The sequence below is a fragment of the Bos taurus genome, chromosome 1 (genome assembly GCF_002263795.3).
Source record: "Bos taurus isolate L1 Dominette 01449 registration number 42190680 breed Hereford chromosome 1, ARS-UCD2.0, whole genome shotgun sequence".
Classification (NCBI taxonomy): domain Eukaryota; kingdom Metazoa; phylum Chordata; class Mammalia; order Artiodactyla; family Bovidae; genus Bos; species Bos taurus.
In genome coordinates, this window is record NC_037328.1 from 110,928,197 (window position 1) to 110,956,125 (window position 27,929).

General features: G+C 39.2%; 1 protein-coding gene across 1 annotated transcript; it reads right to left on the reverse strand.

Moving 5' to 3' along the window:
* TIPARP (TCDD inducible poly(ADP-ribose) polymerase) lies at positions 1-27,695 on the reverse strand. The gene is made up of 6 exons (NM_001206048.1): positions 27,506-27,695; positions 23,709-24,661; positions 9,278-9,446; positions 7,810-7,970; positions 2,752-3,030; positions 1-2,074 (listed from the first exon to the last, which is right to left on the reverse strand). The coding sequence occupies exons 2-6, from the start codon at positions 24,620-24,622 to the stop codon at positions 1,627-1,629; spliced, it is 1,971 nt and encodes a 656-aa protein (NP_001192977.1). The 5' UTR covers positions 24,623-24,661; positions 27,506-27,695; the 3' UTR covers positions 1-1,626.
* Between the last annotated feature and the right edge of the window lie 234 nt (positions 27,696-27,929).

Below are 27,929 nucleotides of genomic sequence, written 5' to 3' on the forward strand. Positions count from 1 at the left end.
TTTTTAAAGAATTACCAGAACTTTTATTTTTGCTTTAGTTTTATTAAAAAAATAAATATGTCATAAAGCTTTTTTTTTCCTTTAGGGAGAAAAAAAGGAACAAGTTTCATAAAACCAAATAAGCAACAGTAAGATGTCTTAACTTGAAAAAGATTGGGAATTACTGGTTTACAAGTTACAACTGAATGAAAGGACAACTAACCCAGCCTCAGCTGGCTATTTCATGCCAATGGCAGCAAACAAAAAGATCAACAAGGGCAAAATAAATAACTGTGTGGAAGCCCTGGTAAGTGCTTAAACAGGCCAAGTCACTGAGACATCAGGATAGATCTTGCTTTGAACAACACAGAAGTTCCTGAAGAGTTGTGTATAAATGAAATAACTGCAAACATACTAGGAGAGCTTGGAATCTGAAAGAGTTCCATAGTGAATTCTTTTGTGAACAACCACTTCCACTTTTGTAAATCCAGGTCTGTTTGCTTTGCTTAAGGCAAAGTACACCGAGCAGTTACCTCTCAGCTCAGGCAGAGGCCCGGTCTCCTAACACTGCTCCTGCTGGGCCAGTGGCACAATTTCCAAGACTGTGTTTCTGTGAAGTAGTGTAAGATACAGAGTTGACCAGGGAACCCAGCTACACCTGGCAAAGCAGGCAGAGGGGTGGGGGTCCACCTTTAACAATATTGCCATGTCAACAAATACTTTTTTGAGATCTACTTTGTGCAAAGTATACTAATAAACTCTAACCAATTCAGTTACAGATGTATTATTTCTTTCTCTAAAACCTTCAGTCAGGGCCTATGTCTGGAACCCTAAAAGTAATACTTTTAATTCTTAAGACTGGCTTTAACCAAATCAGGTGCCCAACTCCTTCAAACTGGGGTGGACGATAGATAATGAGAGACTGAGTTTTCTAAGGCTGAAGTTTAACAGAAGAACCACATTTTATATAACTAGTTAATGAAAAATTTTGCTGGTGACAAATTTTTCAAATGGTTCTTTTTTTCTCTTACTTTCTCTAAACAGAACTGAGTTCTCAGGCAAACTCTGCAGAACAGTTAAAGTCACTGATTTAACTCTGTGGTAGGGTGACATATTTCAGTCCTACTGATAGAAACAGAAATTTCTTTCCACCCACTAGAATGCCATAAACTCATCCTACACCACAGCAGCAGTGCTTTGGACAGAGTAAATATGGTAGTACTAGTTCCAGTCAGTTTTAATCTTTGTAAATAAACTGGATCCTCACATTTGCTCACAGCCTCCATTTGGCCAAACTTCTACCAGGCTTAAGTCACATTTAGTTAGGCTGTTCTGTTTCTTTATTAAAAATGCTTCTAATAACATTGCTGCCTATAATGTACAGGTGTGAATGAAAAGAGTATGCAATCCGTAGTCTTTTCCACACTGAGTACAGTAACAACAATTAGTAAATAATTAAAGAATAAGTGGTCATTTTAAAACTTGTGTTTTTCTTAAAAAAATTTTTTTTTTACTTTCTAGCACTTAAAAAAATGGTCTTAAAACTGCCCTATTTCCAGTGCTGTTCCCTACTCTGCCCACCCATCCAAAACCTGCTACAAATGCTGGATTGAGTTTATACAAATAATTTAGCAGTACCAAGATTTTTCAAATGGAAACAGTGTTACTGACTTCTTCATATTGGATAACAAAATAAGGGTAACTCTGGTCGTCATTAAAAATGACAAAAATCTGAGGCTCAAAGAAATTATCAACACAAGAGTCATACAGGTCACTGGTGACGCTGCCAGGGTTGACGGGAGGGGGCCTTCTCATGCCGTGACTGCCCATTGTGTATCTGCCAGTTAGCACTTTAGCCAGAAACATGAAATGGACTCCTTTGGAGGACTTCTTAGAAAAGTTGTGAGAGTAGCTTGCCTTCTTTGCAAAGTAACTGCCCTGTCCAAACATTGTAGCATGCTTTCCACAGACTCGCGGATCAAAGTTGTGCTTGCAGATCCCATCTACCACATCCTGGGATGTTCCATGAAATAAATGTCTCTCATTTATTATTCTGTCACGGCCAAACATTTTCCGGTTCATATATTCCTTTTTCCTAATGCAAAAAGTGGACAGGAAATTCAGAAGAAGGAAGGTATAATCAGTTTAATAGGCATGATATTCTCTTTATGGTTTCAATGGGGAGGAAATGTTAACATAGCCTTCAAGGGCAAAAATATCATCAAAGATCATACTGCAAGTTTAAACCCCTCTTTTGCACAGCAGACAAAAGCACTTTCCCTCTTTGCTCCACCAACCATTTGTTCACTTGCTCTTTCATTTCAAATCTAGCTCTCACAGCTTACCTTCTCAGGGTGACTTCCTTACCTAATTCCACCAACCTGAAAGTCTCTCAATTCTGAGGTTCCTCAAATCTACATGCAAGCTCCCCTCTACCGAATTACATTAATTTGTGGCTGACTTGAAATACAGCACCATAAAATGATCAATAACAAGGCCTCTGGTGCTAGCCTGCCTGGGTTCAAATTCCAGCACCATATCTTATTAGCTGTATGACCTGTGGCAAGTTATCTAACTTTTCTGTGACTCAGTTTCTTTCTGTAAAATGCAGACTGTAATAATCCTACTTGGAAGGTCTGTTATGAGAATTATGAGTTAATGTAAGAAAAAATATGACATTAAGTTCTATGCAAGACCTTCCTATTATGTTCTGCATTTATCATTATCTACATCAAGAAAACCTCTTTTGAACTTTTCATACTGCTGACTCACCTTTTATATTTCTCCCAAAGAAACTGATTTTGGACTCTCAATATTTGCAAAATTCTATATTTAAACTCAGGCACAGTCTTATGAAAAAGATTATAGATGATTCGGTAACTTTTGTCCTCTGCAGAAACAGGCACTTGGATGAAGTCCTGAGAAGGATGCATATAAACCCAAGTTTCAGGGTAAAAGTTTGCTGAGGTGACCCCATCTGGACAGATGATCTGCGATGAGGAGGTTGCTTCAAGAGGTGGAGGAGCCTGTGTGGGAACACCACCAAGTGTCCTGGAAGGGAGAGGGAGGAAAACCTCAGCGTAAGTCCAACTCACATTACAGTGCTCTAACATTACCATCTGAATAGCTAAAATGCATATTTAAAAAACTGGCTGATACTCCAATATAAAATAGTTTAAAAAATTATAGAAAATGCTATCAATTAAAGGAAAGAAAAAAACCTTAGAGTGAACACTGTACAGATAACCTATTATTAGCTCCCCCCGGCTTCCTTATGGAGAAAACTCTGGAATGTACTCCTGCAAGGCAAGTAAGCAAGTGCCAATTTATAAATATCTTTCCTGAGTCCTGGATTCCTCTTTTGCCTATATAGTTACACTCCATTTCAAGGTAACAACAGTTTGTATGTGTTCCTCAAACTTTGTTGTACTAAGCAGAAAACGTATCACTACTAAAGGCTACTTAGATGGGGAAGCATAGTGAATGGAGACAGTGAGGCAGGTGGGTAAGAGGGAGCTTACAGGGAGACGACAGAAAATATTAAAAAAAAAAAAAAAGCTTATACTTTTAGTTTTTGTATAAAAACAAATAGATCATGGAGTAGGCATCAAAAGAAAGCTAACATTTGGCATTTGCTTCAGTTTTAAATATCACATATAACAAAAAACCATCAATACAATTCAAATGTTATAGCTTTAGATGTGCTTAAGATAGAGCTAATTATCTTAAGCCCTAGACACTAGACTATCCTTGAACCTTAAATTCAGGTCTATTACTCTAAAGGATGAGTTCAGACAAGCACTTACTTATTCCTACCTGATTAAATAATTTAAATCCTATTTCTGGGCCATTTTCAAAATACAGCAAAAGGAAACAAGCAGAGATAAAGGGAATCCTAACCCTGATGGTCAGATTCAGGGCAAAGAAGGCCTGCCAGTTCTCTTCTGGAGCATTTTCACAAAGACCTGACAGATTCCTCCAGAGCCTTTCCTGTCTGGTATATTTTTCTAAAGAGAGGCCCCACTGCTTTAATCAAATTCTGACAGGTACATAACTCTTTAAAAAGCCGTCACTATTCTAGAGGAATGGCAGGAAACACAGACTGTAATCTCCTTATTTTTAGCTGTTCCCTCTATTCCTGCTCTGTGAAGAGTCTAAATCCTAACCCACCAGGTTTCCCAGTATTGTTAGGGGTTGATGTTACCAACAGAGGTTTCTGGGTTTAAGGAGGAAGGTAAGCTTCTCCCAACCACTCTGCCCAAAATAGGTTATAGGCGGTCACAGCTGTACTGAAAACCTGGCACTGACACCAGGAGAGACGGCTCCTCTTTCTTCTGCCATTCCTGCCTGGAAATCAGTTCACCAAACGGAAGCTTCACATTCAGCTCATAGGTATTCCAGTGACACACTGCAAGCTTCCCACATACCTAGCCTTCTCTAGAGAGCCAGAGTCAGTCAAAGGCTATGGAGCATGTACTCAAGGACCTCTGAAGAATGAATTCTCCTAATCTAAGGTCACCGTTTATCACTCTCCTTCCCTCCCCTGGCCATTCTGAATGACATTTCCTAACTTCAGTGATGAAGTAAAAATTAATTTTATCCTTTTGGGGAGTGGTCCCCAACCTCCCGGAGCTAATGCCTGATGATCTGAGGTGGAGCTGCTATAATAATCATAAAAGTAAGATGCACAATAAATGTAACATGCTTGAATCACCCAGAAACCTTCCTCTGACCCCTGCTGCTGCTGCTAAGTCACTTCAGTCGTGTCCGACTCTGTGCGACCCCATAGACGGCAGCCCACCAGGCTCCCCCGTCCCTGGGATTCTCCAGGCAAGAACACTGGAGTGGGTTGCCATTTCCTTCTCCAGTGCATGAAAGTGAAAAGTGAAAGTGAAGTTGCTCGGTTGTATCCCACTCTTAGTGACCCCATGGACTGCAGCCTACCAGGCTCCTCCGTCCATGGGATTTTCCAGGCAAGAGTACTGGAGTGGGGTGCCATTGCCTTCTCCTCCTCTGACCCCTCTAGTCTGTGGAAAAACTGTCTTCCATGGAACCCGTCGCTGGTGCCAGAAAGGCTGAGGATCACTGCTTTCTGGGTCTCAGGCCTTATTCAAGACCATGAGGTGACTGCACAGGACAGATGTCCTGTCAACTGAAATGGACTTCCAAACTTCGAAAGCTGGTATTTGTGTGTTTAGCTCAAGCATTCTAAGAATATTCAAGAATAAGATTTTTACTCAGTTCAGTCTCTCAGTCATGTCCGACTCTTTGCGACCCCATGAATTGCAGCACGCCAGGCCTCCCTGTCCATCACCAACTCCCGGAGTTCACTCAAACTCATGTCCATGGAGTTGGTGATGCCATCCAACCATCTCATCCTGTCGTCCCCTTCTCCTCCTGCCCCCAATCCCTCCCAGCATCAGGGTCTTTTCCAATGAGTCAACTCTTCACATGAGGTGGCCAAAGTATTGGAGTTTCAGCTTCAGCATTAGTCCTTCCAATGAACACCAAGGACTGATCTCCTTTAGGATGGACTGGTTGGATCTCCTTGCAGTCCAAGGGACTCTCAAGAGTCCTCTCCAACACCACAATTCAAAAGCATCAATTCTTCGGTGCTCAGCTTTCTTCATAGTCCAATTCTCACATCCATACATGACCACTGGAAAAACCATAGCCTTGACTAGACGGACCTTTGTTGGCAAAGTAATATTTCTGTTTTTACTAGCCCTATTAAAAACCAGCAAGCACATGGAAAAAAAATTAACTATGAGAAACACTAGCTAAACTTGATTGTGGTAATAATTCTATAATATATATAAAGTCATTATGCTGTGCACTTTCAACTTATACAGTGTTTTATGTCAATTATGTTAATAAAACTGGACGTGGGGAAAAAGCAGGGAAACCCTTTAAAAAGAGCCAACTTTGCAGGAAACTCATGAGTTAAGCTTGCACCACCACCCCTACCTCCCTACTCTAGCATTCCCAATTCTTAGGTATCTCTGATCCCGATAGTTAAAGCCTTTTTGACACCTATGATTTTCTTGGACTCTTTGCACTTACTAAGACTTCAAAACAAAACTTTCTTCCTGACTAAGATCATGGTCTCTCTAGAAATCCATTTCTGAAATCTGTTTTTGGAATTGGTCCTTGTCCTCTTCCTCCCCTCTAGGCCAGCCCTGGACTCTAGGGCAGACAGGAACGCCATGGCTGCATGTACCATCACACCCTGGTGAACTTGCTGCTGCTCTCCTCTTTTTGCACTGAAATGTCTGCATAATCTTTTTGATTTGCTAAGCTCTTACTTTTTACCTGATGATTACTGGTCCAGATAAGAAGACTAAAATAGGAAATTTTGAAAAGGAAAAGAGTGACTTTCTTTGTTCTCTTGTAAGCCAACGTTATAAATAGGAAGGCCATATTTGTGGCATTAACTCTATTACTGCTCATACTATTTTTACAGTTCATACTTCTACAAAACAAGCCTAAGAGTAAAAAAAGGTGAAGGGAAGGGTATTCCGTAATTGCCAGTCTTAGGATCAAAACAAATCAATTTTCACTCTTCCGTAAAACTCTCCCAACAATGCAGCATTGAACGAGCGTTCTTCCTCTCACTCAGAAGCTGCATCATGCCTGACTGGCCCAGCATGCCAAGCTGCGGGTCTCACTGATGAGCTCTACCGTCTCACTAGGAGGACAGCATGTTCCTAGCTACTGGACGCTGACACTGTCTCCAGCTGTGCTAGTGCAATTACAGAACGGCATTTTTATTAGTTTCTAATTAAAAAAAAACACAGGGTAAAATTTTCACACCTAAACTAAGAAGAAAGCACATATTTACCTCAAGTTTAGAAACATATATTTCTAAAATCTGCCTTACTGACAAACTGCTTTTAGGTACTGAGCATTTCAAGGATTTTTGTTTATATTTTGTTTTTAATGTTCCTTTTGCAATCTCAGAATTAGGATCATTAAGACTACCATAATGATATGCGAAAAACACATTTTGGACTTGAAATAAACTACTAATAAGAATATAAGATGCCAACCACTATTACCCTAGATCTCCCCAGTTCATAAAGCCAAGTAAACCAAGTTGTATTTTAAAAATCAAGCTTTAAATATGATCTACCTGACTAGAGTAGATAATGATTTCCCTAGAGACACTACCTTTCAGATGGCCTTGCTAATGGCAATGTGCCCCAGCTTTTGCCAAATATGGAGATGTGCCAGTAGGCTCTCTAAAGAAAAGAAAAATGGCACTGGGGAAACTGGAAGGAGAGCTCACCTTTAATTCAGAAGGATGACTTCAGTCTCAAACCCAGAAGTATGACAGGTACTTTCAGAGTGTTACAGGAAAATGGGCCTTACTGAGCAAATGAGAATGCAAATTGCTTGAAAAGGTGAATTCTCTCCACGGCTCCACGCAAATTCACTAAAGGGAGCCGAATGGAGAACCCTACCTTGAGGGACAATCTCTACTTGCCAAGGCCATTTACCTGGCCTAGAAAACAGTTCCATAACATGGAAGGGTGTCTTAATCTTCCATGAAAGAGGCAAATGCAAACTCTGACTTAATCTAGACAGAACTACTTTTAGTTGTGGAAAAATGTTTGCTTTCTAGTCCAAAAAAATGCAAGAGGATGCTCACTCTTTTAGTGCTGGGTTAATTATAGCTCATCTGAACTCTATTTTTGGAAGAATTAAACCTAAAGAATAACTCAATTTTACATTTTAGAGATAATAAAGTTAGTCTTTTAAAGTCTTTTTGGCATTAAAAGTTGTACATTTACATAAAATGGAGGGTGAGAATTTCTGCTGGACACTTACTGTAAATATGGAAGCAGTATAAAACAGGAACGGAAAAGGGGTCTCCTTTTTATTTCTCTTCTGAAGAATGAGTTGTGGAGAATGTAGTGGTTGTTCCACATCATAAATCGGACTTCTTTCAAACCTCGAGAGTTGGCTTCTTCAATCAATCGAATAACAGACTATGGAGGAGAAAACAGAAGGTAAAGAAAAAACACAGCAAGTTAAGCAATAAACAGTCACTATAAGACAGGAAAAATGTTAATGTAACCAAAGGTAAAAATAGTTAACTTTGCTGTTAACATCAGAAGAGTGCCAAAAAGTACAGTGAATCAAATTACTTCCTGTTATATGCAGGAATTTTATTTTTTTCTAAGATGCAGAACAGAAAGATGCTTTCATGGTTTTCCCACCTTATGAAACATGTGAAGGGTTAAGTCTATCCTAATTAAAGGCCTTACAAATTTCCTGGAGATTTTATTGTTTCTATTCCTTAAGAGGGTTTCAGAAGAAGATTAAAGATGGTAGTATATACTGCTTACATAAATCAATTAAGTTCCAAACCCAAGAAACCTCTCAAGAGTAAAAACACAAAGACACTCCAACTACACTGGACTATCCAAATATACTTTAAACAGCCTCTATTCTCTTCAGAAGATACTAGATACTAGTGACGACTTAAGAAGAAATTTTAACTCAATATTGTGTTTTACACTAATTAACATACTAGGTTGTTTTCTTTTGCTGTTTCCTTAAAAGAAAATCTAAGGTAGGTAAGTCAGTTCTCCCTTTTTGTAATGCTGGAAATGAATTTAACCAATTAAAGAAGTCAGATCTTTGGAATGTGAAATTAATCTTTAAATCCATTTCAGGGCAATTAATTGTGACTCAGAATTCTCATTCAGAGGCAAAATAAACTATTATTTTAAAACCTCACTGTGTAACGGATGGACTATTCTTACCATCTCAAACTAAGGATACGTGTGCACTTGTGACAGAATTTTAAATGACTGATTTGCTTGACCACATGGTTCAATAAACATTTTCAAGTACTTCTTCCAGGGGCTTAAGGGCAATTGATTTCCCCAGTCTTCTAAAATGCTAATAGTGTAACACATGATCCAATCACCAGGAGCCAGATATAGCCAAAAGTTACACTAGTGTTCATCTCATTAAAATTACTCCAAAGTTGGCACTGAGTCTGAGTACTTATCACAGTAAATACTTGGTCCCTATTGTAATAAGATACTGGGGAAAGCATTTTCTCTCTGATAACAATGGTATTCCATTTATGGGCTCCAAGAAATTAACGGGAAAAAAATACATTTCCAGAAAAATCAAGAGAGAAAAGTATTACTCACTGTCAACAAGATTCAATTTTATATCCATAAGCTCTCTGGTTTGTGGTTCTGTCTAGTCATCGTCATAAAGGAACAGTGAAAGACAAAAAAATTTAAATGTACTTTTTGGAAAAAGATTCTGTAAATACCTCAGGATACTCCCTCCATCCAAAGTGGTCCCTACAGAAGAATTTCCAGACTGTGTGGTAAATAGAGTTGACATTGCTAGAGGGTGGTGTGGACAGCCTTCGTAGTTGGTCAAATTCAGCTGTTTCATACACATTCATGGCATTCAAATCTGCCCAAAATTCTTGTCCTCTAAAAAGACCCAAGAAAAAATGAACTGTTAATAGCAGTACATTTGCAAAACAGAAATACCTAAACATCTCATATAACATTACAAATACCTAGTATAGTATATTGTAGAATTTTCAAAGCTTGTTTTGTTTGGAGTAAAAAGATATCATTGTAAGTGGTTTCCCCGTTTCCTTTATGTCTTTTCTTAACAAGACCAAAATGTCCAAGCCATGGAGCAGGGACTGAGTCTATCCTACAGCATCATTGGCCTGAACCAATCAACACAGTCCTGCTCTTCCCACCACAGTAGGATGAGCCAAACCTGGTCTCAACCAATCAGGGAGTCAGCTCTGGATGAAGCTGACATGGAAAGCAGAGAGAGACATAAAAGAAACTTCTCTTGAAGCCTGTCTTTTTTTTCAGAGGCATCAGTTCACCTAAGCCAACATAGGAATACACAATACTGCCTGATGAAAGATAGGAAAAATAAAATGACCTCAGATAAGGCAAGTACTGCTAATCTACCTAACATCATCTTTTATCCTGTGGGTGGGGAAAAAAAAAGGTTGACAAAATATGATGCGAAAAAATAGTCTGGATTATCATAACGTTCAGCTATGAGAATAGTTTTGTCATTTTGTTATATGGTCCGCTGCTGCTGCATCCATACTTTATTGGGGAGGGGGAGGTCCCACTATATAAATCAGAATCACTTAAATTTATAAAGCGTGGTACAAAAAATTTTTGTTTCTTTTTTAATGGGACTTCATCTAGTGTTTGACTCATCTGAACCATTAATGGCAAAATGTTCATTTTTCTTGTGTATATTTCAAGAAAACATAACATCACAGCTATAAACAGAGTGACTAAGTTTTTAAATGCATTGTTTCATTCTTTCTACCACAGATTTCTAAATGACTGTCTTTAACACACATCCAGATACTCCAGATCCAGTGGCACTCGAAACTGGCTCATATGAAATCGAGGTGTTTGGACAGATATTCCCAGTAACTGACATGTTTTCTTGTCATAAATTAGGATTTTGAAAAGGGTATGAATTTTGACCTATGGGTTTTGTTGGTTACTGTGAAACTCCAGACTGTGCCCTTGGAATACTTGTTCCAAGGACTGTTAAATAGGTACTACGCACAAAAAGACATTCTGTGGTCAAGTCTGAAAAAGTTGTCTACACAGAGTTAAACAATTTACTTATTGCATCTACTCCTCTGTCCCGTAAATATGTGAAGGTAGATACTGAAGTATCAATACCATGATGAGGGCTAGAAAGTACTCTTCCAAACCTATGACAATACTCTCCCTTTTACTATGAATACCTATTAACATCTCTCACTAAACACTCCTGGCAAATGTGAGGGAAAGAAAATATTTCCTACCCTCCACCCCAATGTTCATAATTTGTGAATTAGCTTCTCTTTGGGAAAAAAACAAAAACCAAAAAACTAAAAGTCATATACGAACTGATGCGGCCATGGAGCACATAACTTGTAAAAAGCAGTTATGTTCCTTTAAAAAGTCCTAAAGAACTTCCCCAAACCCTAATTTCTTACTTAATTCCAAGTGAGGATTAGAATGCCTAATTTCATCCTAACTAGCAGGATGTAGTCTTAAAAAGAACATATAATTTAAAGTGTGAAATAGGAAGACAATAAAATGCAGTTTATATCACATTTGAACACTACTTTGTTTAAAATTATTTATGGTAAATAGGAATACATAATCCAGAATTTAAAAAAAAACGTTTCTGGGAAATTCTACAAAAAAGAAAAATATTGAAACCTGGAACTCCTATACTGAAACTTCACATCAAGTTGCTTTAAACAATTTTCCCTTAATTTTAGGAGAATCTTATGTTATCGAGTGGAGAGATATTAACCTCTTTCTTCATCTTAAGTTCACTTCCAGTTTCTAAACAGATTTTCCTGCTTTAAGTTTACTTCCCAGTAAATGTTCCCAATTATGAGTCAACAAATCCTCAGTATTTTCTTTATGGAGTTCTTAGTAGTGCAGTTAATATGTTAACATACATTATACTATAAACAGCCAATGCTTTTTGCTGTTAAAGTATCAGATTTTATTCTAGACATCTCTCTAGCAATTTCTGTTTACGCCTATGTTATTAAGACTTCATAGATAATGATTTGCATGAGAAAGGCATCTAAAACTGCAGCCTTTGCTATATTCTCTGAGCACTTCAGTCTTTTGGGCATTATGAAATTTCTATGACAAATCCTAATTTACTACAATCAACTGTTCTGTGGATTGATGTATCAAAGTACTGTTTTAGCTCTATTTGATTTTCAATATGATTTTCTAGACTTGACAGAGACAAAATAACAAATTTGAAAAACATTAAATTATCTTTTTATAAGATTAATTTTACCACCTGCTCTCCCTTAAACAGAGAATGCTTAAAAAATCCAAAGCCAAGAGTTTTTATTCTCTTCAATCTGCATCAGTATAAAATTCATCCAACATGAAAGCCAAATGTTCAACATTCACCACTCTTATCAAACCATTGTTTTGTATTATCAGAAACCAGTTATGAGTCGTGTGTATGGAAATGGCGAGGGTGGGCTGTTTTAGGCAATACACAAAGAATCAAACAGATGTAGTCCCTGGCTTCAAGAGAGAAAAAACTAACAAAATCTAAAACCAAAGAAGCAGTACATCTGCCTATCTAACACAAGTACATTCTGGGAATGAGAGGACAAAGAAAATGCGTGCAGCATTATGGGAGCGGAGGTGGCTACTGCTCCAGGAATACATAATCAATCCAAGATAGCTTTCTGTAAGAGAAAGCTGAATTTCTGTAAGGGAAAGAATTTCAGGAACAGTTTAATAGGAAATAGGGATTTCTCGGTAGTTCAGACAGTAAAGAATCTGCCTACAATGCAGGAAACCTGGGTTCGATCCCTGAGTTGGGAAGATCCCCTGGAGACAGGAATGGCAATCCACTCCAGTATTCCTGCCTGAAGAATCCCAAGGACAGAGGAGCCCGGTGGGCTACAGTCCACAGGATCACAGTCAGACATGACTAAGTAACCTAACACTTCACTTCAACAGGATGGAGGTAAAAGGTCAAAGTGGTCAATACAGGATATGTATTAACTGAGCAGCAGAGACAGTGCCAGAGATGGGGTTGGAGAGAGGAGACAGGGCTTCCTAAAAGCAGGGTGCAGTCATCCTGGCAGATGGGAACCCTGTCTGACTTACAGACAGCCTGACTGAGGGATGGCCAGAGAAGAGCAAGAATGGGAGACAGCCACTGCGCAGTATGCTTTAGATTTAGTTAAATATATCATGTGGCTGAATCAATCCATCTGGACTCACTCAAAATAAAACTTTATCACAATAAATTAGAAAAAAGAATTGTGAACCAATGGGTGATTTTCGCTTTAATGGGAAGGAGACTGGACTGCAGAAATATTAACAATTCTGTGTCAACATGCTTCACCAAACACACCAGCACACATACCAATGTAAGAATTAATTTTGCAAAATTAATTAAAAATTCTGAAGAGAACACCCATTCTCATAATTTAGATGCTTACGAACAATGACTCTCTTCCCACTCAACAAATATCTTGACATACCAACATTTCCAACATATAGTATCAACGCACAGTGTACCAACACCTACACCATCATATGTTCTCGAATGTGTATGTCAGATCCTAAAAAGTAAAAAGGGCCTGCCATATAAATGACAGAATGGAATGGAATGGAAACCAAAACTATTAAAGAAACAGTTGCTGAATAAACCAGAAATTAGGACAGAATCCCTTCGCTGGATAAATAGTTCTTGGGATTATGTGTTTGGGAACTCAGGAGAATGTAACCATTTTAGACAAGTTCTCTATTTACAAATTGTTCAAAACCAAGAAAGAAATGTGACAACAAACAAAAGTAATCATAAGTAGACACAATGATTAAGTGCTGGGCTATGGCCAGGATAAGATGAAAAAGGTAAAATGCCCAAAAGTCAGTGGGGAAAAAGACAAGCAAACTCTGTGGCACAGTGTAAAGTGTGGCACAAAGGTGGTCTGGGAACAATCCAGAGGCAGAAGGCCTAACTGCTGGGAACAGGGTCACGGAAGGTGGTCAAGGGAGGTGTCCCAGAGTAGGTGAAATGAGAGCCAGGTCTGGCCAGCCGCGAGGCAGACCCCGAGAGGCAGGACACCACATGCAGAGTGACTGACATGTGCAGAAGCCAACCAAGCGCGGCTCAAGCAATCCAGAGCAAGCAGCACATGCAGTTCATGTGGGAGGTCAGGGTGTCTGTGTGTGTGAGTGGGATGATAACAGATAAGCCTGAACTGAACAGGTTGGCTGGGGCCAGATAATGAAGAGCTTTGTGGGCTGGGTTAAGAGGTTAGGACTTGATTCTGTGGGCTACAGGAATCACCGGTGGATTTCAACAAGGGTCAGATTTGCCTTTTAAAAAGGTCACTCCAACAGCAGTGGTAGGGAGGGCTGATTTGCTTATTTTGGTAGAGGGAGGTGGGGGAAGGGTGGAGATAGGCACTTATTTGCTAAATATTTATTAGCATGTTTATTATAAATATTTATCATTCTATGCTTAGCCATCTATAGCTACTAAAACTGCAAATGAGACAAATTATGGCAAAGAACTGAAGAGGCAACAATGGGGATGATGTGAGAGTATTTAAGAGTTAGACTAACTGCATGGAGGGGCTGAATGGAGCAGAAGGAGTCCAGGATGTGTCCCACGTTTATATTCTGGTGACTGGATTAATGGTGCCATTACATGAGACTAGAATCACAGAAGATGGAACACATTTAAGTGGGAAGATGATGCAAATAAGATACAGAACTCAGACTTTAGCAAACGTCAGTTAAGTTGAGTTTTCTGGACCTTACTCTGTACAGTTTTAACTAGATGAGTTAGACTTCGGAACCCTGGCTTCCTGCCTATAAAAGTTAACTGGTTTCTGTAAGGATAAACCTGTGACCTCAAACTAATCAACACCCACCCTAATCAGCTGGATTAATCAGACACAATTATTTATTACTATGATATAAAGGGAAAATGTCACCCCTAGCTGAAGGTCACGATGAGAGAAGGATAAAGATCAAATGCAGTATCGAGAGTTATTTAGGCTCTTCTGCTACAGACTTGAGACAGGCATGACAGATGGGGTATGTTTGCTGCTGCTAAAGAAATTCCACAGGCGCACGAAATATAGCTGGCTTTTGATACCTAGCTTTGATGTTTCCAGGAACTCATTTAGCAGTGCTGGAATATCTGGCAGCTTATAGATTCCTTCAAATATGTTACAAGGTGATGAGAATCAAAGCCATGGCATATATAATACCAAAATACACTGTGAAAGCAGTGTAGTTATTAAACTTCAGAGGACTATGTACTCTTTCTGCTTTAGAAGCATAATAACTGTCATTTATTCTGTCACTAATTAAGATTTTTGCTAACACTGACTTGAATACATAGCAGGAAGTTATTTGGGGAGGCAATAAAAATTATCTATCTTTGTATGTTGCCTACATACAAAGCAACACCTTTCACTGTTTTCCAGAGGTTAAATTTCTCTACTTAACTTCTACAGTATGACTTTGGGTCCTGGTAACAACTGGGTTTTCCCACTTGGTATCCAGAAGTAGTTGTAAATACAGACATACCTACAAATCAGAACTCAAGAGTTTTGTTTTGTTTTTACTTTAACGTTACTTTGCGTATGACCCTCAGTAGTTATAAGCAAGCTAAGAATCAAATGTTGACTCGCAATTAAATCTGCCCACCTCTAAGGAGACCCTGACTTATTCAAAGCAGGATTGCTTAGACTTAGAGCACTGTGTAAAACAATTAACATTAAACCTGGATGATATATTTACCGCAAAAGATTTGGGGGGTAGGTAAAAATATTTCCCACTTTAAGATTCAATGGGGCTTCGAGTGTCCGGGGATCAGCTGTCTTAGAGCAAACTTCTGGCTGTGTGTGCTGCTCTCTTGGTCCCTCCTAGGACATCTTGGAAACAGGCGAATGAGAAGGCAGTAAGTTAATGAGTGGATTTATCCACACAGTGGATAATCTGTGTGCTAAACCGCATGCTTGATTTACAAACTGTCAGACATCTAATCTGTGGTGTTAAAGTGATTCTAGAAGTGAACACAGTGAAATAAAAATGAGAGGATAAGAAATAGGAGAAAAAAGGCAGGCAGGTAGGCTGTCTATATGAAAGGATACCTTGTTTTTTTAAGTTTTTATAATTCTATATTATCCAAAAGCATGTGGGGAACTAAACAGACACGTAACAGTTTATTCTCAAAGAACTCTGTACTAGGACATGGCCCAGATCTGAGTACACCTAAGTGTTTCCTAAACCCCTAACAAATCATAAGCCCTCTCTACCTCAGGCAACCCCTGAAAGCAAATTACAATAGCTACCTGAGGAAGAGAACCTACTAAAACACTGTTATATTGGGCTTTTCCTTAAATTACAAAACTATCAGTTCAAAGCAAATAATGCAAGAGAACTTTTTAATAATATGTGGATAAGCCTAAAATCTTTCATAAATAAAAATTATATTCTGAGATCAGAAGATCTCGCAGCTATCTATTTATGGAGGCAGGGGCCTAAATTTCACACCCTGAAGACATCAAAAATGTCATATAGCCTTAACTTTTATCCCTGTTCAGTCACATGTCCTGAGACTCTCAGAAGGCAACTTAAGTGAGACATCTCAATCATGGCCTGAAGAGGAAGTGAAACAATTTCTATAAGAACAGCTGGGATAAGAAACATATAGCAGATTAAAAAGAAATGTATCATGTCTTATACTACCTTAAATTAGTAGTTATCACTTTTTATGAAGATTAATAAATATCCCCTTGTCAAGTGAAGTATTTTTAAAACGAGAGGTTTCTAATCTCAAAGTAGAAAATAAAAAATGTCTGCCATGTACTCAACTGATTAAGTTCTGTGGATATGAAATCTGACAATACTTAAAGTAGGCTGAATTTTATTTACTTATAAAACTTTTCTACATAATTATAAAATCAACTATGCAAACTGCTTAAAAATAATTTTCAAATAATATCAATTTAGAATTTGTTTACTCATAAATGAAATACTAATTATAAATAATTACAAAATTTATCTCCTAGTAGCCCCTAGACTAGGTACAATCTGTTAATTTCTGAATTGACTTTTATAAATAACTCCTTTAAAGAAAGGTTATTTAAAATTTTGCATGTAGCTGATACACTTTGTTGTGTAGCAGAAATTAACACAATACTGTAAAACATTTAAACTCCAATAAAAAAAAATAAAATTTTGCCTTTTTCCTCAGTACAGACAAACTAACTGATAAATGACCAAATTAAAAATTATTTTTTAGTAACAAATTAATTGTGGAACACTTTACATAAGTGGCATTAATTACTGATGAGTGGCAGCATTTGGACGATCCTAACATCAGAAAGCAAAGTTCCTTCTGTTTTACATTCTCTGCCCTCCATTCAAAGATGTCTTTCTTATATTACCTTGGAAGGCAAACCTAGTATTTCTCCTGTGCTTATTTTTATTCTTGCAATGCCTGGAAATGAAAGAGCAAAGCCAGGTGACAGTCAGAAACCAAAGACCAACCGCAGCAGGAAATTATTTAGAGTAGTTTGTGCCATTTGCCCTCCCTAGGCCCAGATCAGCTGCAGAACTGTGAAGATCACAGGGTGCAGGCAAGATTCTGAAAGTTCACTGCAAGCAAAGTTCACTCTTGGACCTACCCCTGCCATTCTTCACTGACTATTCAGTGCTGGTAAAAACTTAGAGCAAAGAAAATCACACAAACTTTATGGCTATACGTCAAATGAGAAGGTAACAGTTTAAAAGCTCTTAATCCAAAAAGAGGAAAAAATTAATGAAGAGAAATTCCTGTAAATGTGGCCTAAACTATTTTCCAATCATTATGAGAAGTGCTAGGTTTCAACATAAGACTATTGACAAATCCTTCCTTATGCTCAGAGGCAACAGCACCAAAACAAATGATATCTATTTGCATACAGAATACAAATTTCCCAAACTCTTTCTCAGACAACTTAGTCATGAGGGATTTTAATGCACTCCTTACACATTTTGTGGTACACACATTCACAAATCACTGGTTTCTGTAGAACATGAAACAGAACAGTTGCTCTAGCATTCTCACTCTCATAACATGCTTATCCTTTCATTGTGATGACCATGTAAAGGTTCTTTACTGGTCAAGTGGGTGTTACCAGTAAGTAAACAGCACCAAGCAGAGAAAGATAGAGGAGACAGACATATTTTCTTGTGTGGTCACAGCAAACAGAAGTGCTTAGTTAACTCCCTTCTATGCTTGTCTTAGCAACAGCAATAGGCTAGGTCAGCAAGGAAACCTGGAATTTTCATAATCAGAAGTTTATTAATATAATCAACTTTCTAAAATGAGCTCCTCACAGAATTACTCATATTTATTTAGCACAACACTACTACAATACTATTTTTTGCACAAATCAAATATAAATCAAAATACCAAGCTCAGTAAGTGGAATTTATTTTTATATAAAATCCTTCATTTTTGAAGATCTCAAAATGTATCTCAGAAACTATCCCTTATAATTTCAAATCCTATTAACTAGGAATTAATCTACATTAGAAATTTGAGGCTTTCAGCTAATGTGTTGGGGATTGGACTGGATTATGTTTAACACTTACAGGGATTTTAAAGAGAGGCGAGTCTGTGCAGTATGATCCCTGGTCCCTAGAAAGCACTGCCATAAATAATCTATAAATATAAAAATAACATTTTGTTTTGCTACGGGAGTCCCTTCATATCTAAAAACATAACTTGTTTGCTCCTAGAAATGGTGAACTTTAATTATAAATATTTTATTCTTCTGTACAGTTTCTGCTGATGGTGTTGCAAAGTGCAGTTCACCTCAAGATCTTAAGCTGTTACCTACAGATTTCAAGCCCAGAGTGAAACACAAAATGTCTCAACCCTCAGCACTCTGCTATCTTCCAAAGGTACAAACATCATTCATATTCACTTCCTTTTAGCTTAATATTCTCAGATTTATTTAAAAGAGAAACTCTACTGCTTTCACAAAGAGAGTTTCTTGTAAAACTTACCATGTCCGATCTGAACCAGCCTTACAAAAAATTTTTTTAGAATAACCAAGAATCATCTTGTAACTCAAAAATAAGCTTTCCTTTCACAAGAAGCCAACTGCAACTAACAGGATACTGGTAAGTATCAAAGGGTACTGACCTAGGTTAAGAGGATCTCAGGTCCTAATTTTAAATGTGAAAAAAATTATTTTTTGACAAAGGATGCAGAATCTGGTGGGCTCATATCAGGGGATAAGATACAAGAGGCCACAGGCAGTCACAGTCTTAAATGGCTGCATTTTATTCAAATTCCCTAAGTAGGCAAGGTTTGTAAGGGTTACCTACTGCTTCACACCCTTTAGAAATAGTCCCCAAACCCAATATGAAACTAAGAATCACTAAGATCAAAGATGCACCCAGAAGAAATTTATGAATTTACCTTTGCTTTATGGTAGAATGCAAAGTTATAATCTAGAAATTCTAGTCTAACACTAGGGAGTAGTTTTACAGGAACAGAGTAATCACTCAAAAGTTGCATTTTCTGCACGTTCATATATGCAGAATGAAGTTTTAAATGTTGAATTATTATTTTTTCTATTTATAATAAAAAGTAAAAGCTTTAGAGTCAACTCAACAAGAAAATGTATAATGTATCATGCAATTATTTTTAGGAACTATCAGATAACCTTGTAAGTTATTTCCTCCAACTGTCTGATTTAAAAGTTATACATCTTTGCTCTCTACAAGATTCATTTTCATGACCATGAATATATCAGGAACAGACTGACCCCAACCTGAAGCCAGGTGACAGCTGCTTCAAAAAGTCTAATCTGCTTACTGACAAAACCAGAAAGGGAATAAATGAATGATTGCTATTGATTCCCATGAAGGCGCTACACAGACCCAGTAACTTCCCTGGATTAGTATAGACAGAAGCCAATTAGCTTTATTTCATATGTAAATAGCATCATAAAGAGGTACAGAAAATAATTCACTGGATTGCTTTCTCCTGAAGCACAAGGCACACATTTTGAAAGTCACTTCAAACACAGTTCTTGCTTATGGAGCTCTCTTTCTCTTCGGCAGGAATTTTTTAAATAAATTCAAACTCATCCAGCTGTGTATATTCAAGAAATACCAAAAAGTCACAAGGCATAGTAAGTTTCAGCTGTTCTCCTCTCTCTGTGTTATCAATAACACATAATGAGTTAGTTCATACATCATCACAGCTGTGCAGGCCAGCGCTAACTTGGCTAATTTAACTATTCCAGCAGAGTTCAGTCAGGAGCTTGGTCTACTTTAGATAATCCACTCTGCAAGTCATATAGAAAAGAACAGCAAGTGCTCTTCATTATCACTAATAAGCAATTCTTCTTTCACACAGTTCCTGTGAAGTCTTCTAATGGTACTGTCCCTTGGACAGTTTTTTAAAAAACAGAAACAAACTTCTAAGAGCAATGAGCAATCAAAATCACTCAAAACTAATGAACTACAGCTATGACAACATTCTAGGCTTAAGCCCCAAACTTCTTTTATCAATGTTTTAATTCTAAAGAGGAGAAAACACTATCTTCTGACAAAAATTAACCATGGACTCAGTGTTTGCAACTTTCTTCTTCATCCTTCCCTTTTCCAGGAAATTCAGAATTAGAAATAATCACTGGTCATATTTTTCAACTATAGGTTACCTCCAAAATAAGGTCAGCACAGTGCCTCTTCCTTATGGGTGATAATAACTAGGAGACTATTCTGGCACACTTTAAAATGAATGTAATGTGAAAACTAATGGCGATCTCAGTTGCTAAAGGGAGATTTGCACATCCTCCACAACAGTATTCTGCACAGTTAGTGAGACCCTTTTAAAACCGCTTAGTCCTGCCATTTAGTTACCATTTTCTACTAAGGATGAGTGCCTAAACTGTCAGAGACTATGTTTTCTTAATGGAAAACACAACATTCAATGTTGTTTTCTTAACTGTGTATTTGGATTTGGAAATTCTCCAAAGCTCATCCTGTGTGCAAAAGAAGCCTCAGCAACTAAATATGGGGAGTTCATACATACAACTAGTTTTCAGTTGATGTTACAAAAGCAGTACGAAAGCAAAGTGGAATAATACAATTTGGAGTGAAGGCAAAATTGGAAAAGAATAGTTAAAATAATTTCATTATAATGAACCATATAAACACTTTTATTATTGAAATCCCGTTTTCGTAAGTGTTTTTAGTAGCTAAGCATCCTGACTAATAGTTGGAAGGTACCTGTGAACTTACCTAGCTCAACTTTCCTTCCATTCACTCTTAAGAATAAAATGAACACTGCACATCTCATTTGAGTTAAATCAGATGTTAAATCCATTTGCAAAAACCAAAGAATTTCATCTACACAGTTTGAAACTATGAACTCTTATCTTTGCTAGAGACGCAGAACTGTGAACTTTCCCCAAGTTCCACACAATGAACTACTATGGGTATAGTATATAATAATGATTTACCAAGTCATATAAACTGCTGAAAACAACCGGGATAAACAACTGCCATTCATTATTCCTGAATCCAGAGACTGCCAGGTTCGACCTGGGCATATACACAGCTGAACACACACTTCCTGGTTATGTGCAATCTGCACAGATAGACCAGCTTTACAGGCCTGACCACAGAGATTAATAGCTTTAGCCAAATAATGTGGTAACCATGTGAACCTGGGCTGCTCCAGCTTGTTTGTGAATCTCTCAGCAAGGCTCAACATGCCGTTATCTGCATCTTGTTGCCAGGAAACACAACATCGCTTTGGAATACAAGGAAAACCAGGTTGCAGTGACCACAGGTCAACTTCCCAAAAACCCATTTTTGACACTTAGCTATCTACAATCTTACAACATTTCTTACTGTAGTCCACGGAGAACTTCACTTTACTAGTAATTAACAATACTTTTGGCTATTTTTATCAGGGCAGGACCACTTACCACCAGTAACAATACAGTGCCAGCAATAGTAACTATAATGACAATTCTCTCAAACTTTTCCTCTGAAGTGTCAAATAAATATTTACTTCCTTTAAACTGGGTTGGAAATCAAGCACTCACTGTAATCACTTTATAACTGATCCAACAATGAATGCATATGGGCTTTCCTCTACGTCTATTTTTCAGTAAAGAAAGTTTACCAAAGGATAAAATACTCAATACGCTGCTGTCCTAAGAGTTCCTGGATTTTCTGGGATCAAAATACCTGTCTTGTCTTGCTCATGGTAAGATAACATAATGTGTTGGACAATAATTCTGCTAGTTTCTTCCCAACCAATTCAAACAGACAAACTTAATGTACCAAGATGCTCAAGTACTCAGCAGACTGGAAATCTGCTTCATAAGAGTGAAGTGGGAGGCCACTGTTACGCACAGTTTTGCAATCTGCAGATGGAAGGATTAGAGTGGCTTTGAGAGTATATAAAATTAATTACCCTTGACATACCAATTAGAATTGCTAGCTCATAGGCAACAGAGATTTTGGACAATACATTAAAAATATTTTTAAGACAAAATGGAAAAGATTTTTCTGTCTTTCAATGCTGGCTTAAAAAAATAAGTCAAAAGTAGTTAGCTTTATTACAGGATCTAAGAATTCTGCTACCCAAGCAGGACGGGATCTTGAGTGCATTATATTATCAAGAGAATACATTTATGATCAGGAAAACTGTATTCTGGACATAAACTTTACTTTTATCCCAAGGTCTTCTACATAATAATGCCTCTAAACTTGGGCTTTATATTGCTTCACATCTTGCTCCACAGGTAGCTTTTGAAACACAAGATGCAAAATTCCAGTCTGATGATAATTAAATTGCTAAAAAGACAGATGGGTCTGTGTACTGAAATATTCAAAGAAAACCACTTACCTAAGACTAAATGGAAGCAAGAGAAGTTAAACAAAGGCCAGGTTACTGTGATGCCAACAATGCTCTGGCACTGTTAGAACACGGAAGGTTAACATCAAAACTAATAGCACTGGACAACATGGAAATGGTTCACTACCACCATTTGCCTTCAGACTCTCCAGACACTTGGGTCGTATAACTTATCAGTGAACAAAACTGACTCTCCACAAAGTTCTTCTGAACTTTTGAGTTAGGCTAGTCCGCCTGTTGTAAGTCCCTTTATACTACAGGAGAAACAAAAGATCAGTGCTTATTATATAACCATTTTTGCACTAGCAACATTATATGTAGCAACTATTATTTCTCTATTTCCAAGTTCATTAAAGAACGCAGATGTGGAAATTTCAGTTCCCCTATCAGTGAATAATGCTTGGATATCCGTACTAAAAGAACCAATGTATTTATTGAGTTGGCCAGAAAGGTCATTTGGGTTTTTCTATATAATCTTTTTTCCAAATGAACTTCCTGGTCAACCCAATATAGGTCTTGCCTACAAAAACATGAGGATAACTGCTTTTATGTAAATGACAAATAAATATGTCCATTAGCATAGATTTTCCCTTCACTCACTGTTAAAAGACTCTTTCAGGTTTAAAAAAATACTGGGTTGTGGAATAATTTATCTGTGAGATAAATAGAATAATAAAATTAATGATAAAAAGCTTTAAGGAAACTAAAAAAGAAACTTAACATGTTTGGGCATAATTCAGAAGTTTGGGAAGGTCTCAGAGTCATGCACAGAAAAATTTTCTGAACTATTCAAAATGAAAAGAGGGTCATGAAAATCTCCAACTACCACTACGTTCTTTTAAAAATATAGCAACTTCTCAGTATGCAAAACTTTAAAATCAGATAAATTAAGCATTCATAATTTAAAAGATTCACCATAGATTTTCTTTCAAAAGCAAGCTCTCCTGTGTGATTAAAACAGTATTTGATTCACAATATTCAATGTATATGCAACTTCTCAGTCACACACATATTGCGCAGAGTGACATCTGAATTGTTCAAATCATAAAACCTTCATTGTCTGGTTAGATAAATAGCCTGCATTCAACTGCCATGAAAAATCAGGATAGCACACAGCCAAAAGAACAAAAGTAGAAAGAGGATAAAACCTGTTAGGTTACTACTGAAAGAAACCACCCTACTAAGCCTTTAGCCTTTTTACCTTCTCTCTAGGATTTAACAATAGCTTTAGAGTAGTTATGAATACATACCCATACTTCATTCTCATTCTATCATTTTCTGGGTTACAGTAAAATCTTTCCAAGTGCTCCTGGGAGTCATTGGATACACTCTGCCACTTTTGCGTAGTTGTCCTCTTGATCTGCCAGTGATATGGCAAGATCGTGTGGTGCTTCAAACAATCCCTGCCATAAATACAAGTGCCTTGCAAAAAGTCCATGCAAATTTCAATTCCGTTCTCTTGGTGAGTGTGGTATTGTAGCTGGTTCACTAGCTCAAACACAAGGTCAAGGGAGGCCTCCTCACTTTTATCCTGAAAGAGCTCGGTACTCAACTTGTCACTGGTGTCCAAAATGTACTGGATTGTAAAACTGTTATCTTGGAAAACCCCTGGAACATAATCCATGACTTTGTCTATGCAGTCAGGACTAGCAGGAACATCACTTGAAACTGGGTGCAAAAGGTCAGTCTGGAAGTGCCCTGCTGTAGAATCTGCCACTGTCCCACTGATGGTTTCTGGTGGAAAGCTATGATCCTGGATTGGAACCACCTGCTCCGGAGCATCAGTGGGAGGATGGGCTTCTGGCATCTGGGCCCCAACATTTGTCCCACTGGGAATCAGGACAGGCATACTGTTTTCAGTAGGTGGACACGATGTATTGATTTCCAAGGGTTTCTTCACCATAGGTTCATGTAAGCTGCTCTCTTCTGCACTCTGGTTTCTAGATCTAAAAACCCCATCAAGTGAGCCAGATTCTAACAAAGTGTTTAATATTGGCCTCAAAGACCTCAAGGTTCCGGTTCCCAACCTCTTCTGATCTTTTTTCTTAAAACAAGTCTTCAATGGAGTGATCTTCTCAGAGAGTCTCACTGGACATGAAAATTCATCAGGAGAAGGAGGCTGCACTACACAGTCTGGCTCAGGTTCGGTGGTTTCCACTTCCATGATGTAGATTAGCTCCAATTGCTCCTCAGTCTAAAAATCCTACCAGGAAAGGAAAGAAGATCAATTACCAGCTGACAACAACAGAATCCTTTTCATTCATCAATACATTTTGTTTTATTCTCTAAGTTCCTGAAATGCTTCCTCCTATACTATATTTCATCTTTACAGGTCACTTTTTAATTTTGTTGAGAATCAAGGCTCCAAAGGAGCCAAGGTTATTCAAAAGCCCACAGACAGGTAAAGATGAAAGAGAGAGAGCATCTTCTACGAGGCTCCTGACATTTATCTGTGGACTTAATATATAATGATTTGTAATTCTGCTGGGATATGAATTTTTACAGTTTAAGTCTAGGATGGAGTGGAGAGAGGGGTAGAAATATGTGCATCTATGACAGTGAGGAAACCACATCTCTATTGCTTTGTGGTTCTCTTCACAGCTGTTTATGTATCTCCTGTTTCATGAGGTGACAAAAACTGTAAAAAAAAAAAAAAAAAATTTGTCAAATGCAGGAAAAACTGCAAATTAACTGTGAGTGAATTTGCAGTATGAGGCTATATGCAGGAAGCAGGCTCTCAACCGAAATATTATATGGGAGAAAACCAGGAACCTGTTGAAGCACGTCTAGATGCAGAAAGTTCCAATACATTCCCCAAGGATGTTAAGGGTTTACTTTTGCAATCCCCAAAACATTACCACTACTAGCGGAAGAATACCAGGGTTGATTTAGCAACAGAAGCTATATCAGCAACAACCACTGCACACTTTTAGAAACCAAAAACAACTTCCTAATACAGAAAGGGGCCTCCCTGTCTTTGGAAAAGCTACATATGTGAATTAAAAAAAAAGAAGGCACAGAAAAATAACACAAGAAAACAAAACACACCAAATTTCAGATTCCGAATGAACTACTCAGGGACTTAAATAGTGCTTTCTTTGAAGAATCAGACCCATTGAAAAAAACTAGAACTTAAAAAGCAAAGAAAACTTTGTAAAATGATGAATGGTGTCTCCTCCACAATCTAGCATTCATTAACTAATTCTGAAAATATTTACTGAGCATTATGCCAGGTGGAAAAGGGGTGGTGATGAGCAATTAATCCTCTTCTCCCTTATCCAATAGACTGAAAGAAATCTTTGATGCAAGGGCTCATGACTTCACCAAGTATGCATCCAGGGTACAGTGCCTAGCACATGCACACAGTGGGTGCTCCATAATATTTTCTAGCTGAATTATTGAAGAAAAAGCACCAATTAAATGGCAAGTTCCGTGAGCCTTTATGAGTCAAGAAAAGCAACAAAATGAAAAAAATTGAGTCCCCAGAAAAAAGAATAAAAGATCTAATTGGAGTGATTTATAAGTCTACATGTGTAAAAAGTGCATAATAAATCAAACTCAGAAAAATTAAAAACAGTATATAACAAGGCGTTAATGTACAGGGCAAGTACAAAAGAAAAGGTAGAAAAAGGAGAGTTCAGTGTGAGCTGGCATTGTTAGGGAAAGCTTCACGAAGAAGGAGGGACTTGACATAAGACATAAATCAACTGGAAAGCAGCCAAGCCAGGCGTTATTATTCATCATTTGGTGCTCTTGCCTTAAGGCACAATTGGCACAGATTGTGGTATTCCCTCTCCACACCAAACTGGCCTGTGCCTTCCCCCCACGCGCACACACACACACACACACACACACACACACACACACACAATAACCACTCCTATCACACCCAGTCAAGGCAAAACAGACACGAAACCCAGTTTATTTATACGAGGGCACACACACGCCACAACTTTTCCTATTTTTGCCCTCTGTCAAACTCAGAAATAAAACCGAGAAAGAGGCAGAGAACTGGAGGAGTGGCTGGAGTGAGGAAGTCACTAGAACCTAGTTCCTCAATTAGTTTGCATAACAGAAAAAAAAAAAAAGATTGGAAGGACACTTCCTCCAGTCCCTCTGCCAGCGACCTACAGCTTCACCATTCACCTCACGATACCCCCGGGTGATGGCCCAGTTCTCAGGCATTCTGCACCCCACCACCGTCGGGGAAACCGCCCCGCTCCCGACTCATGACTCCGTCTGGGCTCGGATCTCGGCCGGGGGTCCGAGGGACGCCTCCTGCCGGCCGCGGCGGTTTGCGCAGCTCGGCGCCCGGGACCGCACGAACTGTGCCCGGCGACGCCGATTCGCGGCCAGATCTCTGGTGTTCCCGAGGATCCCACCCACTCCTGCTCCTATACCCCCGGGCCAGCCTCCTCCCACCCCCCAGCGACCCCCCGCCCCGGCTGCCCTCCCCTTTCCAGAAGCCACTCGCGGCGCCTCAATTTCTTTCTTTCCTTGACCGACCTTCCCGAGAAGATTGTCCTGCGAGGCTCGGAGGACCGACCTGAGCAGAGCGGAGGAAACGCAAAGGGCGTTTCTCGGGCTGGCGGGGAGGAAAGCGAGGACTTTAAAGTTAATCTGAAAACAGCTTGCAAACTTCTGGGCTGCAGCCGTAACGCGGGTCTGCCGGAAGGCTCCCCTCAGCAGCCGTGCTCTCCCCCGCGATGTGCGCCTCAGAACGCCAGGGGTCTGCCCGGCAGGAACGACCGCATAGACGCGCCCCCGAGCCTCCCTTACACAGTGGGAAATGGGGAGCCGCCGGCGCCCTCGACTAAACCCAGTGTCTTACTCCAATTTATACACCTGCTAGAGACCCGAAGTGACTAAAAGTGTAAATCAATGCCATCCTGATATTGACTGGATCCAAGTGAATTCGGTACAAAAAGGTAGTCTAAACACCAATCACCCCAGATCTGTGAAAGCAGGCAGCAAGGCCGGCACCCCCTTCCGTGACCACCATCCCAGCGAGGGTCCCTCGTCGGCCCCTCAGAACCGAGTCCTTTACCTGAAACGGGTTGTCTGAGAGAACTAACCACAGGAGCTGAGCCGGGCGACGCCGGTTCGCAGGCAGGGTCCGCGCCAGGGGGTGGGCGCGGAGGGTGGGCTCCGGCGTCTAGGGGTCATAGGCTGGAGAAGCGGCGAGCGGCACTCGGGCCATTCTGCCGCGGGGAGCGCAGAAAGCCGCGACTGCACTCCCGAAGCAGCTCGCTCGCCTGTCACCTCGAGCTCTGCTTTAAAGTGGCTTCCGGTCGCCTCCTCTCAGCAGCCCCGGCGCGGAGGCGGAGCCTGAGCAGCAGCGGGGTGGGGTGGGGTGGGGTGAGGGGACTGGGAGCTCAGTGGGTGCCGGGAAGGCGGCCCGCCCCACGTGCGCGTGCGCGCTCACTCGCGAGGAGGCGCGCGAGAGGTGTGCGTGCGGGGCCGCGTGCTCC

Excerpts from the sequence above, each read along its gene's own strand:
- TIPARP (NM_001206048.1), bottom strand. The coding sequence starts at position 24,622 with ATGGAAGTGGAAACCACCGAACCTGAGCCAGACTGTGTAGTGCAGCCT. Across the intron at positions 9,447-23,708 it reads AGAATGAGAATGAAGTATGG|AGGACAAGAATTTTGGGCAG; the intron begins GTATGTATTCAT and ends GGGTCTTTTTAG. Across the intron at positions 3,031-7,809 it reads ATACTGCTTCCATATTTACA|GACACTTGGTGGTGTTCCCA; the intron begins GTAAGTGTCCAG and ends TCTCCCTTCCAG.